The following is a 14,207-nucleotide window of genomic DNA, read 5'->3' on the forward strand; positions in this document are numbered from 1 at the left end:
ACTTGTATGCATGCATATAAGCACAACCAATAGAACAAGACCCTGGTGGTGGGGGGGTGGTGAGGGCAAGTGCCGGGGATAGAGGAAGCTGGGAGGAGGCCAATGGGAGGAAAAAAAAGGAGACATATGTACTACTATTTGTAATACCTTAAACAATAAAGTAAAGTAGATTAATAATATTTGAAAGCAAGTAATATGTCACACAGAATGTTAATGCTACCTATAATTGTCATGGGAAATTGAAAAAGTGTGTGTGTGTGTGTGTGTGTGTGTGTGTGTGTGTGTGTGTGTGTGATTTATGCACAAATACTATTTAAAAATAATTTTATATTGATAAAGTTCTATAGTGGTCTCTGAATCTGATCTTCCTTAAAAACCTCACTCAGGTCTTGTCGGTTCCATGGATCCATCATTACCTTCTTATCTGCAAGGATCAGAATTTCTGTATGTCCTTTATTTCAACTTAAGTATATAGTTCTTCTTTAGTACATCTAGCTGTTTTAATACATTTTATATCTTCTCAGATGTGCTGATTGTTTGGGTCATCAGAAAGAGAAACAACTTACCAGGTCTGATGTCTGTTTTTTCTGGTGTTTTGGGCCTCACAGGAGTGGTGTACAATCTGCGTGGTGCTGAAACAGAGCAAATGCTTCATGTTTAATACCCTACACTCCAAAGCCCACTAAATCGAGATTTGGAACCCTAGGGACCAACAATTTGTACATTGTGCATGGAAGTGGAAAGAACATTCTGCAACCGCCAATTATGCATTACAGCACTGAAGCTAAAGGAAAATAAAATAAGTGAAAGTACTCATGATTGGATATTAAAATGCACATTGTCAGAATGAGGTAGGTAATTTCTAATGTGTGTTACAGATGTCATCATTAGTCCAATTTTTCAAGGACATTTACTTTACCAGATGGTTGCTTAACATGGTAAACATAAAAGGCAGCCAAGCATTCATCCATCCATCATCCATGTGTCCATCTATCCATCCATCCACATCACTCAATTAGGTAGTCACTGTGAAATGCTGTTTTGCCAAAAAAGACAAGTAATCTTAAAGGCAAAACATAAAATATTTTGAGGTAGGTAAGAAGAAAAGAGTAAAAACATGTGATCTCTATCAAAATGTCTTGGCTCATGAACCCTGAAATGAATCAATGCTCACTTAGTGCCATCTATTACAGCGTTAGGATGAGAGAAAATAACCTCAGGGGTCCTGCTCAGCAGTCTAGGGAGAGCAAGGAGCAAGAACTCAGACAAGCTCTGGGACCAACACATCCATTTGTCACTCCCTGTTCCTGTAGTCCGGGGCCTGGCACAGTGAGGATTCCAACGGAAGATTTGTTGAATAAATTAAAAAATGAGCGAGCACTGTAAATGGGCAAATTCACAAGAAACTCAGGTTGGTTGCTTCCTAAGGTTTTAAAATATGCATTTATCCAGGAATTTGTCTGTTCTTCCCTTCCCTCCTCTGCCCCCTTGACACAGCACACTGCCTCCTAACTCCAACTTTCTTGGTAATGCTTTAGCTAAGACTGGAGAAAAAAAATTATTTTTTTTCAAACTTGTAAGTAAATTACATTGCTTTTGTTCAGATCTTAAGGGGGTATGTATGTAACCATAAATCAGCAATGCTTTGCCTAACAAGTTAAAAAAAACACCTGCAAAACAGATTATAATGTAGCTCATTTATAAGCTTCTAATGTGAAGACCGATGAGCAGAATTTTGTCATATTTCAGGCCAAAACCAGCAGACACACACTGATATTCTCTGTGGATTCAGTGTGGGCCCTTCAAAGTGTAATAACTAGAGTGAACAGAGGCATTGATGCTATAAAATATGAATTCTTACACACCCTACAATGCGTGATGATGATTAGTCCATGTTTTTCTTTAATTTTCTTTGAGAATGATAGGATTATCTGTCAATTCAACATATTTCAGGTTTTTATATTAATTTCTTCTGTGTTAGATTGCTTTCTTTTAAAGAACTAAATGATCATGGTTCTTATTAGTCTCATTTTAGAAGAAATTTAAATTTTAAAAACTTTAGTTAGAAGAGACTTCGAGAACACAAAAATAATCAGCACTATATTCATTATTTCAAAGTCACAGAATTTTTTATTGTTCCACAGTCTCTACTTAAATCCAGAAATAACTTTTATAAAAAAAAAAGCCAAAATATAATTTTAAGTTTAGGTTGTGAGTTACTCACATATCTCATCACCAAATAACACATGGCCTTGAGAAATCTACTCTAGGGTTTCAGTTTTAAAGAAAAGAAAAAAGAGGACAAAAGAGCTTTGTGACAATGTAACTCTGTAAACATCATCTCCATGTAGATTTTGGTGACCAATAATAAAAATAACTTTAAAAGATGGCTTCATATCTGAATACTTCTATAAAAATCTATGTAAAATGAACTTTGAAACTAAACAAACAGGGATTATTGGAGAAACACTGTGAATGATATATGTTCTGCCTAGTACAGGGAGAGGAGACGGAGTATATTCACTTTCCCTGGGTGGGTAAGTATCAGGGGCTGCAAGCCGTAAAATAATGAAAATACTTCCCAAATGCGCCTGGCCAAGTGGATTTCTACTACGGGTTGAGATGAGGACGGCAGAGCGGAAGTGTGAGAGTATTTCAGGGTGCAGAGTGCTTCAGGGAACTGTGTCAGTAGATGATGGAGCAAAGGCGCACAGAGGAGGTGCTGGAGTTTCCTTGGAGCACTTGGGCCCCAAGTTTGAGGGGTTGGAGGGCATGCGTAGAGCGCAAAGGTCCAGAGGAACAATTTCACCCCCACAGAATCTGTATCAAAGTAGTGTGTGCTGTCGTGTGCTCCTAATGCTTGATGTTACAAATAGAACAGCACAGCACATCCAAAACAAAACAGTTGATTGGCCGCCCCTTCTCTAGAGCTCAGGCAGACGTTTATGAGGACTGGGCCAAAAGGTGTTCCTAGAGACACACATCATGCCTTGACTAAAGTTGACCCTCTGCTCCCAGGTAGGGCTATCGGGCTGGGCCAGGTTGTGGATGTTACTCTCAACCTTAGATGGGTTCTTTCCTAGGATGTCCCTTGTCACCTCATGGGAATGGATCTCTGGTGAGCCACTCTCAAGATCCTTGGCACAGTCTAGAAAAGTGTGACTCCCGGGCAATGCAGTTGAGACTTAAGCTGAGGATCCTCAGAACATAAGAAAATAATTAAAACATAGTATGCTATGTCACGATGATAAGAGAATTCACATAATGATACCAAATCCTAGATAGACATCCAATCAACTGTGAAACTTCTATCTAAAAAAAAACATGTTCTAGAAGGAATTTGGTAAGAATTCTACATACATTTATACTGGAAACACAATACCGATATTCCCATTAAAGTAAGAAAATGCAAAAATAAAGAACAGCCCTATGATCTTTCATCCTCAATTCTGAAACCTATAAAGCTCTAAAAAGCTGAAGACTTTCTCATTTGGTAACAAGACCTGCACTGAATAGTCTTTATTTTTCCTGCTTAGTGTAAGTACATACATAGTTTCCTGCAAAAAATTAATGTGCTTGATTATGATAATCCAGATATCTTCTATTAGGCCAAACATTAAAGAAGTTTGCAAAAACATAAAAAAATAAACGTGCAAAAAAGAGGGTGGAGTATGGATGTAATATGATTAAACATCGGTTACTAATGAGGATGTGGGAGGGCTGTCAGTATATTAGGCTTCTGTGTAGATTTATAAACAAAAAGTGAATAAGAAGGAAGGTGATAAAGCAAATAATAAAATAAACACTTAAAACATAATAAAAATTAAACCAAACAAGTAAAAAAATTTACAAAAATTATGAGAACTGTCCTATGTTGTAGTATTCAGTCACACTTATAGAAGAAGTACATACTGCTCTACTTACTATAAAATATACACCATAAAATTAGGCTTCTTTTATTTGTTATCATTTGCTCTCATTATTTCAAATTTCTTCCATTAAATTCCCACCCCAAAATTATAATAAACAAAAGAATAAAATAAATTTGTCTTCTAATTCCTTAAAAAATATTTGCTTTTGTTTTTAGGGCTTATTTCCATATGAAAGAGGCAGAGATGGGCAAAGGGGGTCATTTGGGGCAAATAAGAAAGAAAGAACACACAAAAATACTGGAAATCCACAATGGTTATAACCCAGATAGGATAAAAACATCCTTCTGAGAGCATGAGATAGAGGTTTGTGTAGGTGAGTTTAATATCCACAACATAGAAAAGAAGAAATTAAAAAAGGACATTCCAGAGAAAAGTTTCCTGGAAATTTAAATATTAAATCATCTTTAAAAACTGAGATATCTTCTTACTAGTTTCCTTCATTGGGCCACATATCAATGTGTCCAGCAAGTTGGGCACAGAAAGAAAAAGGAGGAAAAGAGGAGGGTGGTGGGGGATAGGGCAGAGAAGGTAATAAAGATTCTTATTTATCAGATGTAGAAAATGAGGCAAATGAAGGTCAATCAAGGAATAACAAAAGAGAGCTTTCATTGTTAGTTATCAGCCATGCATTCAAAAGTAAAGCTCTAACTAAAAAAACTTGTCTTCCCTACATCCACTGATAGTCATATGGACATTAATATTTGGCTGATGTCCTGCACCTATGAAATGAGAAAAATCAAGTAATTTACTGTGATGAGAAATTACACTCTGTAAAGAAATTGTATTTCTAATTTAAAATGAAGAAAAGAAGGTTACTATACAGAGGTGGGGAAACAGTATTACCCCGAGTTGTCTTTGCCAATTCAGTTGTTCGTGGAATCCTAGTTGTGAAGAGCTCTTGGGTGGCTTGGTCTGTTTCTGCTGGAAAAGCACAGGAAGGTGGCTTGCTTTAAGTAATTAACATTATAAACAAGTGATAATAAAAGGGTAAATTGCATTTATCAGTATGCCCAGTAATCATCATAATTCAAAGTTAATAGTGCATTTTAGTAACTCTCTTTTATTATATTTTCTCTCTTCTTGCACTAGTTATTGCAATGATTTTGAAACGCTTTTAGCTCAGGATCATTATTTCATGATACTGGAGGTGATGATACTTGGATGTGACTCCTAACTGCCTTTGTGTCTTTTTCCTATTCCATAAATTATTCCACAAGTTATTTAGGTGAGCTGGAAAAGAAATAGATCAGATAAAAATATGTCTATTTGTACCATATAAGGATACATTTTATTTTCCGCATGTGAAAAGCAAAGTTTATGTTTACTGACAAATAGACACACTTCTCCTGACCCCTCCTCCACCCCATCAAAAAAAAAAATAAGTATGGCAATAGTTCCACCTTCAATATTATCTTTTATCATTACCACATCATGCAGACAGAAAATTATTCACTTTGGCACATACTGGATCCAAGGAAAAACTTTGTGCAAATAATATATTGTCATCTTTTTTTGTTTGTTTCTTTCTGTTCTGCTTTATAATTTGGATTTGGCTCAAGAGAGATACTTGAGATAAATGACAGGTGATGATTCTTGCTTCAATAAACCAAGATACATTAAAAAAAATAGGGAGTGGAAGTTGGATAATTAGCCTATCTGGCAGAGGTTCTTGAAAGTACTTTTGATTTCATTTTCATGGGTGATCTTGACTTTGTGGGCCTAGACTACAATAGATGAATATTTGGTAATCAGGGTATATTTGCTCATTCAGTTTTTAATTTTTTCTCTAAAAGAATATTATTTTAAAATGTGATCCATAACTTCATTTCAGCAGCCATACATAAAGAATGAGTTTATTTGAAAAGGGAAGGAAGAAAGGGAAATAAGGCCACTAATTTAAACACAGCCCTGTGTGATGTAGCATGGATAAAGGAGCCAGAAATCACAGGCTGGGAACACTTGTTTTCTGGTTCATTTTCAGCCAAAAGTCAGGCAGTCTGGGATTTCCCACACTATGAACTCCCCGAAAGCATGGCCAGCTCATCCCAAACAGCTGTCCTGACTCATCCATTAACTTTTCTCCATGTGACCTGCATGCTCACCACATTAGACTGGCTGCCAGTCTGCCCGGTGCCTCATTCCCATCTGTCTTTAACCTGAAAGGACCTTGCATTTTTAACTTCAACTGTCACTCCAACTCAAACACCCGGTGTAAATGTCACCTCTTCTGTGAAGCCTCCCTGATGCCTGCAGGGAGTTGGCTTGTTCAGCATGTTGCTCATTTCTCTATCACCCTCATTGGAAAGCATAACGCTGTGGTGAATCCCAGGAGCTCTGGTGACTGAGTGTGTGGGTCCCAATTTGGCTCTGACGTTAGTTGTGTGACTTGGCCACAATTTTAAATCCTTCTATGCCTCAATTTTCTAATCTGTAAAATGGGGCAAGTAATAGAACCTACCTCGCAAAGTTGTCATGTGGCTTAAATTTAAAACTAGTACATGTAGCATCCTCAGGGGCACTCAGGAAGTACCACTATCCCTAAATCCTGTTTTCATATTACAGGGCAAGTTCTCCAGGGGAAGGACCCATCTTTAAAACAGTTTTATTTTGAAACTCCCATTGCTTAGCATTGTGCCCATAAAATACTCAATAAATACTAGATACCATTTTTCTTTCAAATGCACTTTCAAATACAGAAGAAACAATAAAACATATAGGATTGATACACATTGGGAACATTTTGCTTTTTAGAATACTTGAAAATTTATCAAGGGGATTTAAAACCTCCTCATTTTATATTAAAAATCATCATAAGTATTAGGACAAATATACAATTAATGTAAAAGGATCAAGTGACGTGGAGGTTTTATATAATGGTAGAAAGAAACCCTCTGTTGCTTGGAAACAACATGAGCACAATGTAATAATATGGTTTCTTAAGGGCAAGCCCTAGAAGGTAGGTCCTCATTGGACTGAAATATCAAAACAAAATTTACCCAGAGTGGTTTGTAGTTCCTCTTGACTAGAACTTGGTGAAATCATAGGAATGAAAGGGCTGCTTCGGGTGTCTGAAGGAGCTGCAAAAGATAAGCACCAAGGTTTTCAATCCCTAGACTCAAAAGCCAGTGCCAGATCAGAATATCACATGAGATTCCTTCATTTGAAACAGAAAAAGGAAAACACTGAGTCATGGAGAAGAAAATAAAGTGTGCACAGAACCTTGGGAAAATGACTGAAGTATTGGAATAATGGTTCTCAGCTGTGTTTTCCCACTGGGATAGGTAATAAATGCCATTCAATGCTTGACACACTCCATGACCACATCAGTAAGATGGGTATGGGCCAGTATGGTCCTGAGCGTGTTAGCTGTAGTTCTCCCACCCAACACAGCACATAGGGTTACAAAATGAGTGAGAGTATTATCATTGTGCTTGCTACAATCATTGCAAGTCTGCTCGAGTTTATTTTTTAAACTAAACCATTGGCAAATTCCAGTACTTTGACCAATATTAATGATAATTACTTGCCAGTACCGCTCACGAATTGCTAGTATATCATAACGCTACAGCTGAGAACCACTAAATCAACAGAAAATGTTAACTGGATGGGCATGAGTGAGGTGGAGTCATTTGGAACATGGAGATAAATGAGGTAGGTGAGAATGGGCTTGGTACTGAGCTGTCTTAAGCTGGTCTTCAGAGCAAAGCTTTTAGAACAGTGAAACCATTACTTTCCTATTTCGGAAAGAGTGATAATGAGAATGAAATGATGAAATGGTTTGAGAAGAGATGGTGTTTCAATATGATCATTTGAGAGAGACCTGTAATCCTGATGGTGGCAAGGAAGACAATTAGACGTGGTCAATATGGGAAAGCCATTACCTATTGTTGTCTCTGGCGGATCAATTCTAAAGGTAACAGGCTGCAGAACTGGGCCAAAAGCAAACCAAAGAAACATATTCGTGAGAATTACTACCTGGTGAAGTGAAAATAGTTTCTGTGTTTCTACATGCATCCATTTGAACATTTAAAAATTCTCTAAGAACCATGATAAATATGAGAAAATTATATATATTAGATGCCACTCAGGAAACTTAGTTTAGTTAAAACATTAAATTTTGTATTCACTGCCACTTTAAGAACATTTTTTGAGTCAACTCCTACGTGTTTTACTTCAAAGTACACACACAGTTGGAATGTAGTTATATTTACATTTTGAAAGAAGTTGAAAATGGTTGGCTCAGTTAATCATTAGGCCTTATAATATTAACATGATTTCCTATTCCTGTGGTCGGCAAACTGTGGCTTGCGAGTCACATGTGGCTCTTTGGCCCCTTGAGTGTGGCTCTTACACAAAATACCACGGCCTGGGTGAGTCTATTTTGAAGAAGTGGCATTAGAAGAAGTTTAAGTTTAAAAAATTTGGCTCTCAAAAGAAATTTCAATTGTTGTACTGTTGATATTTGGCTCTGTTGACTAATGAGTTTGCCGACCACTGTCCTATTCAATGAAAACACTTCCAGGAAAAATAAACTAATTGCACATTGTTCCCTAGTGTTAACTGGGGAAAAAAAAATTCAAACAGATTGTGTGATTATCCCTTCCCAAAAAGAAATAAAGTAATACACCTTTTATATTGATAATTTTTTTCAAATGTCTTCCACATCTACAATCATTAAAGAAATATTTACCTCAAGAATATTTTTGAAAAATATACTTCCTAATTGGGAAAATAAAAAGGTTCATTTACCAGGTTCGCTCTGAGAGCCTTCGTGGTCTGGTTTATGGGGAAGGAGCACCTCTCCTGGAACTGAAAGAAAAGGTTGGGAAACACTGTGTCCTCGAAATGTCACGCCTGAAACAAACCACAGATACACAATCCTGGAAAGCGAGAATGAGGCAAGCATACTTTCACAGTGACTAAGGAACAAAGCCCAGGAGATACCGTTCTTTTCAAAGTGGAAAAATGTTACTGTCTCGGGAAGGTTCTAGTGGGAGTAGAAGAGAGTTGGTCACGGTTCATTTTGAAGCTTCCCTTGAAAGGGGAAAAAAAAAAGAGGTAATAACTAATGTAGTTAAACACAAGAAGGTAGGTCTCCTTCAAGTTGACATCAAATTAGAAAGTCAGTTTTTCCCTGAAGTAAGTGGTTAGCGGCCATTTGATACTCATGCTAAAATTCCATTGATAGCAATAGAAAATACCTGATCTTAGATAAAGCGCATAAATGGCCTAAAATTGATGAAAATAGCAAGAAAGGTAAAAGTCTTGAATATCTAAGAGAAAAGCAAAGTTTTATTTTAAAAGACACTAACAGTTATTACGCGGAGAAGACAGCAAAAGGAAATCAGTCTCTCATTAGAAATACCACGTGAAAAGTTGATGGAGTGCTTGTTTCATAGTAAATATTAGATAAATGTTGCCATTTTTGGCATCCTTAGTGACGTGGCTTTTAGTATATTAGGTATCAGGGCCTCCTCACATATCTATAATAATAAAAGCATAACATGCTAATTAGACCGGACGACCTTCCGGACGACCTTCCAGAGGAAGCCGGGGCTTCGAGGGAAGCCTGGGTCCCGGTGCCAGAGGGAAGCCGGTGCCGGCAGTGAGGGGAAGGAAGGCCTACTCTTGCACTAATTTCGTGCATCAGGCCTCTAGTGAGAATATGAAAATGAAGAACAAAAATGTCAGCTTTACAATAAACCTATTTATATTCAGTCCTCGATATCAAGTATATTTTTAACACCTTTGTCCTGTTCTATTTTAACAAAATAAAACAGTAGGCTGAGAATTTGATACCTTGTTTCTCAGTGGGGCAAATTTCAGGGGGACTTGCCTATTGCTAGAATCAGATTTCTATGGCAAAGTCTTCTTCCAAGAGCAAGATAATGTGCTTCTTTGACTCAGTTTCCCCACAAGGAGGTCCTTCTCAGCCCCGCTCCCTCACTGAAAAGTTTTCCTGCCACTCTGAAGATTTCATAAATACCAGAGTCCCTTTGTAGATAGTGTAATTTTCTTGCATCTTATATGATGCTGGGGAAAAATAATTAGAATTCAGGCCAGAACTCTGCCTCAGAGAAAAATGAAAGAAACCTTTGTATCAGGTGGCCAAGCACCACTTTACCATTAGTATAAAAATAGGTTTTATAAAATGGACATTCACTTTTTATTGCTTTTGGGGATCATATTTAAGGCACATATCACATCTGTTCTTAGTGTAGGCCGCTAACTACCACTGAACTTACAGTTGTGGAATTTGGTACATTGACACGAAACTTGACTCAATTAGAACTTCTATAAACGAAAAGGTAACATCCAGGGGAATTAAAAAATCTGGATTTTTTTTTTTTGAAGGAAAAAGACAAATTCAACAAGATCAGTGGTTGTCAAAGTTAGAGAAAACCTATCATTACAGTGAATGTTGCACCTTTGCTATGTAGTATTTTGGGGAATTCAAATGGTAAAATATGAGGAACTTCCTGTTGTAAATCAAACCAAATGTTTGTCCGGAGGGTGAAGGAGAAGGCACTGAGACTTGGGTCTGTGAAGGTCCTGACGATACAAAGTGCCAGTAGTTTATCAATCACCTCGTTGGTTACAGTACTAGACTCTACAGAGGGAGCTGGGATGAAGGAAAGAAGACACAGAAGACATGTGCAACCAATAAATCCGCCATACTGTAAATGCATTCCTCGCTGCCTGCTTCAGTTGACTGGGGAATTTAGGCTGGGGTAATGTGGATTCCTGCTGCTGTGATTGGCACTTTGTAACCATGAAGTGATGATTTAATAAACTGCCATAGCAGGCTTTCTATAGCAGCTAAAATCAGTGGAAAGAAAAAAAAATAGAAATATTCATGGGAAAGGGTGATGAATCATTCTCTTGCTTCGTCAATTGCAGCTTCAAGAAATGCAAGTTGTTTTTTTTTCTTTTTCCCTATGTGGCATGCCTCTGTGTATTACATTCAATAAGAGCATGATTCCTAACATCTAAATCTTCCATGCTGGGGGAAACAATGTAAATCATGACAATTTTTTTTTTGAGAGGGCACTTTTGATTTCCTTATAAGAATATTTACCATTATCATAGTTTAGACTCAATTATATTAACCAACTTACCATGTATATTAATGAACCAATCAATGAAATGAACTATCTTTTTGAATAAAGGGCACCACTCCCAAGAAAAGTTCAACTAACACAAGACAGTTATGAGTAACATGTCTGATATGGACAAACGAAAATGAATGTGCATGGATGTTATGCCAGCTGAGAGAATCAATATGTTATTCCCTGATAAAGATAGTGAGATATGAAATCTGCAATAAGGTTTACCCTGCAACAGGCTACAAAGAGACTGATCCTACAGCAAAGTAATACGTGTAGGCTACACTCTTGTACCTCCAGCATGCTGTCCCTTTATTCTAACCTTGTTCCCCGAGGGCCAGTCTGAGAGGAAGCAGGTTTCCTGCCATTTTGGAGGCCACTTTCCAAGCTCAACCTGGGGTCTTAGGCCACGCTCCCTCCCACGTCTCTGGGACCTTTCACTTTCCATTATTTCTATTATTCTATGTTTTTCTCCATTAGTCCATATTTCCATTTGTCCATTAATTTCTTCCCCTCTACCTGTAAAACAGAGCAAATGTCTCACTCTCTTTAAGAAAGTCATCCTCTGACATGGCTTCTTTGTCACACCATCCCTCTCTTGCTCTCATTCCTTCCATCGAAACCCTCTATCTGACTCTGCCTCCTGGTCTCTCAATGACATCTCCTCCGTCCACTGTGGTCCGGCTTCCACTGCACTGGCCTTCTACAACCACGAACCCACGCGTGATTCCTCACCCATAGTTTTGAAGTCCAAAAGGCTCTGAAACTGAAAAATTAAAAACAAACAACCAAACTCATTTCGCAGCAAAACCTAACTAGAACTGGCCTACTTACAGTTTTTATGTGTCTTGTGTAGTATGACTCTCCATACTTCTCACGGCAGACACATTAATATGCTTGTGACCGGAAAACTGCTGAATTCCAAAGCATCAGCCCATGGTTTTCAGATACAGGTTTGTGCACCTGAACTATCAAGTCCAGCAGCTCTTCTGACCCCTCACTGGCGTTGCTGGCCACCCTTCCCTGCCTCACCCCCGGATCCATCCTCCCTGGGACCCTCCTGTCCGCTGGCTCCTTCTCCTCTGCCCACGCCTCGGGTATAGAACTGTGTTGCCCAAGGCTTTGGTCTCTGACCTCTTATTTCCTCAGTCTGTACTTTCCTCCTGGATGATGTCATCCACTCACAAGATTTAAGAACCTTCTATACAGGTGACTCCCAAATCTACATCCCAAATCTTGACTTCTGTTTAGCTATCCTGAAATACATGTCAACCACCAGTTAGGTATTTCCACTTGAAAGTCCTACTGGCCCCGCAAACCCAGCACTTCCAAACACAAGCCTTTACTCCTTCCTGCAGTGCCATCCTTCTCTCCCTAACACCATCCAGTCATTGTCTAGGGTTCTAGGCCCTAGCAATTCCATCTCAAAGGCATTTCAGCATCACTCCCTTACTTCCTAACGGCAAACGGGCTGCAGTGTGACTGCAAATTAGAATTTGCCAAAAAGAGCCATTTACGCAGAGCTGTGAGGATTGCATAGCTTGCAGAAATCTAGATTTTCTTCCTGGTTTGCTCCCAGCAAATCCTAGACTGACTTATTGGATACAGGTCTAAAAATTCACCTTTGTTACCTCTGATAGCTCTCGGTATAAATTTTGAGGTAAACATTGCGATAAAACATAGCTCTGTCCTGATTTCAGCACATTTTACATTTTTGGACTTTTACAGAGCATCTCTTTCTCTAGGATATCAGTACATATTAAGAACCTATGTAATTTACCTCTGTTTTGGGGACATAACCTACAGGGGCCTGTAAACAAGGTATTGGGTTCCTTAGGAGGCAAACCTGAGCTTAGACACAACCCGGAAACTGTTTGAACACAACAGAATCGAGGTTGTTGGAACACTTGTTGGAAACATAGTAACAGTTGCCTTATGATTATTCCTACAGGCCCCACATCCCTGGGCACCAGGGCACTCCCTGATGAATACAGACCAGTGGGGCCAGCTCCAGAACTAGAGACAGAATTCTAACTGGATGCCTGGGTGTAGAGGGTTAGCCGAGTAAGCCCCGGGAGGCTCCCCGGGAACTGTTTGTGCGGTTGTTTCCCTGCTCACTTACAGGCTAGAATTTCTGTGAAAACGAAGGTGTTTCGTAAAATCAAGGCACACCTTAGACATTTAAAAAGAATTAAAAAAAGTTTATTTGCTATAGTGGTTTAATGAGATTAGGTAACGTCAGGACCGACAGTATTTCTTTCTCTACTGAAAGAGAAAAGTGAATAACATCACTCAGATCTACTGCTGTTATCTGTAATAACTCAACTTCTGTTACATTTTTTTCCACAATTGAAAATAAGAAGCCACTCTTTTGCATGTGGGAAGATCACCGTATTTATTTATTTTTAAGTGGCATTCACAATGTCGGCTGCTGGTTTAAATTTAAATTCCAGGCTTCAGGGCCAAGGAGCCTCTCCCTAGCCTACCACCACCTGCAGCAACCGGGTAATTCCCTAGCAATAACACCCGCCTCCCACTCAGTCTGAAGACACCAGACCAACTGAATTCAGACGTGCTTCCAAAATGCCATCATTTCAAGACACAGATTAGAAATACGTTTGGTCCTGGGAATGGTCTATATGCTCCTAGGAGCACTAGGAATTTATAATAATTGGATCTTTAAAAAGAAAGAGAAAAAAATTGAGAGTATTTCCCAGATACTCTAGTTAAAAATGTGTTTGGTTTTGCTTATTATAGAGCTGTTCTGCTAAGAGTTCGTAAGGCCGCTTGGAGACCTGAGCACTGGCGGCAAGACCCAGAAAAGGTCTGATCCTTGCAGTCCCCACCCTTGGCTACCCCTGCAAATAAGGGATTATTCCTCATAAATGGACAAAAGGCCTTCTCAAATGATAGGCAAGATATAAATTTGTAGCTAAAAAAATCTTTATTGTGTGTGTGTGTGTGTGTGTGTGTGTGTGTGTGTGTGTAACATATTTTTTTCTGAACCCAAGCTATTGCTCCATGAACTGGTAAAATAGAATTTGACAGAAAAAAACAAACAAGCAAACAAACAGAAAAAACTCAGTGATGGATAGTGTTTAATTTCTAAACCCAAGAAAACGGTTAAACATCATTTCCTTTGTTTGTAAAAACATAATTTTATCATTTT

At 38.4% G+C, this 14,207-nt stretch overlaps 1 protein-coding gene across 2 annotated transcripts in view; it reads right to left on the reverse strand.

Moving 5' to 3' along the window:
- The window catches only part of ABI3BP (ABI family member 3 binding protein), a 256,673-nt gene that overhangs the window by 56,294 nt on the left and 186,172 nt on the right, over positions 1-14,207 (reverse strand). The window contains exons 33-36 of one of the 2 annotated variants that reach the window (XM_054714048.1): positions 8,682-8,741; positions 6,929-7,009; positions 4,776-4,853; positions 567-632 (exon numbers count right to left, since the gene is read on the reverse strand). In XM_054714048.1, the coding sequence (XP_054570023.1) occupies positions 567-632; positions 4,776-4,853; positions 6,929-7,009; positions 8,682-8,741 (285 nt within the window). The remainder of the gene's footprint in view (positions 1-566; positions 633-4,775; positions 4,854-6,928; positions 7,010-8,681; positions 8,742-14,207) is intronic. The other variant, XM_054714049.1, reaches the window with a different exon arrangement.

The sequence above is a fragment of the Eptesicus fuscus genome, chromosome 3 (genome assembly GCF_027574615.1).
Source record: "Eptesicus fuscus isolate TK198812 chromosome 3, DD_ASM_mEF_20220401, whole genome shotgun sequence".
Classification (NCBI taxonomy): Eukaryota; Metazoa; Chordata; class Mammalia; order Chiroptera; family Vespertilionidae; genus Eptesicus; species Eptesicus fuscus.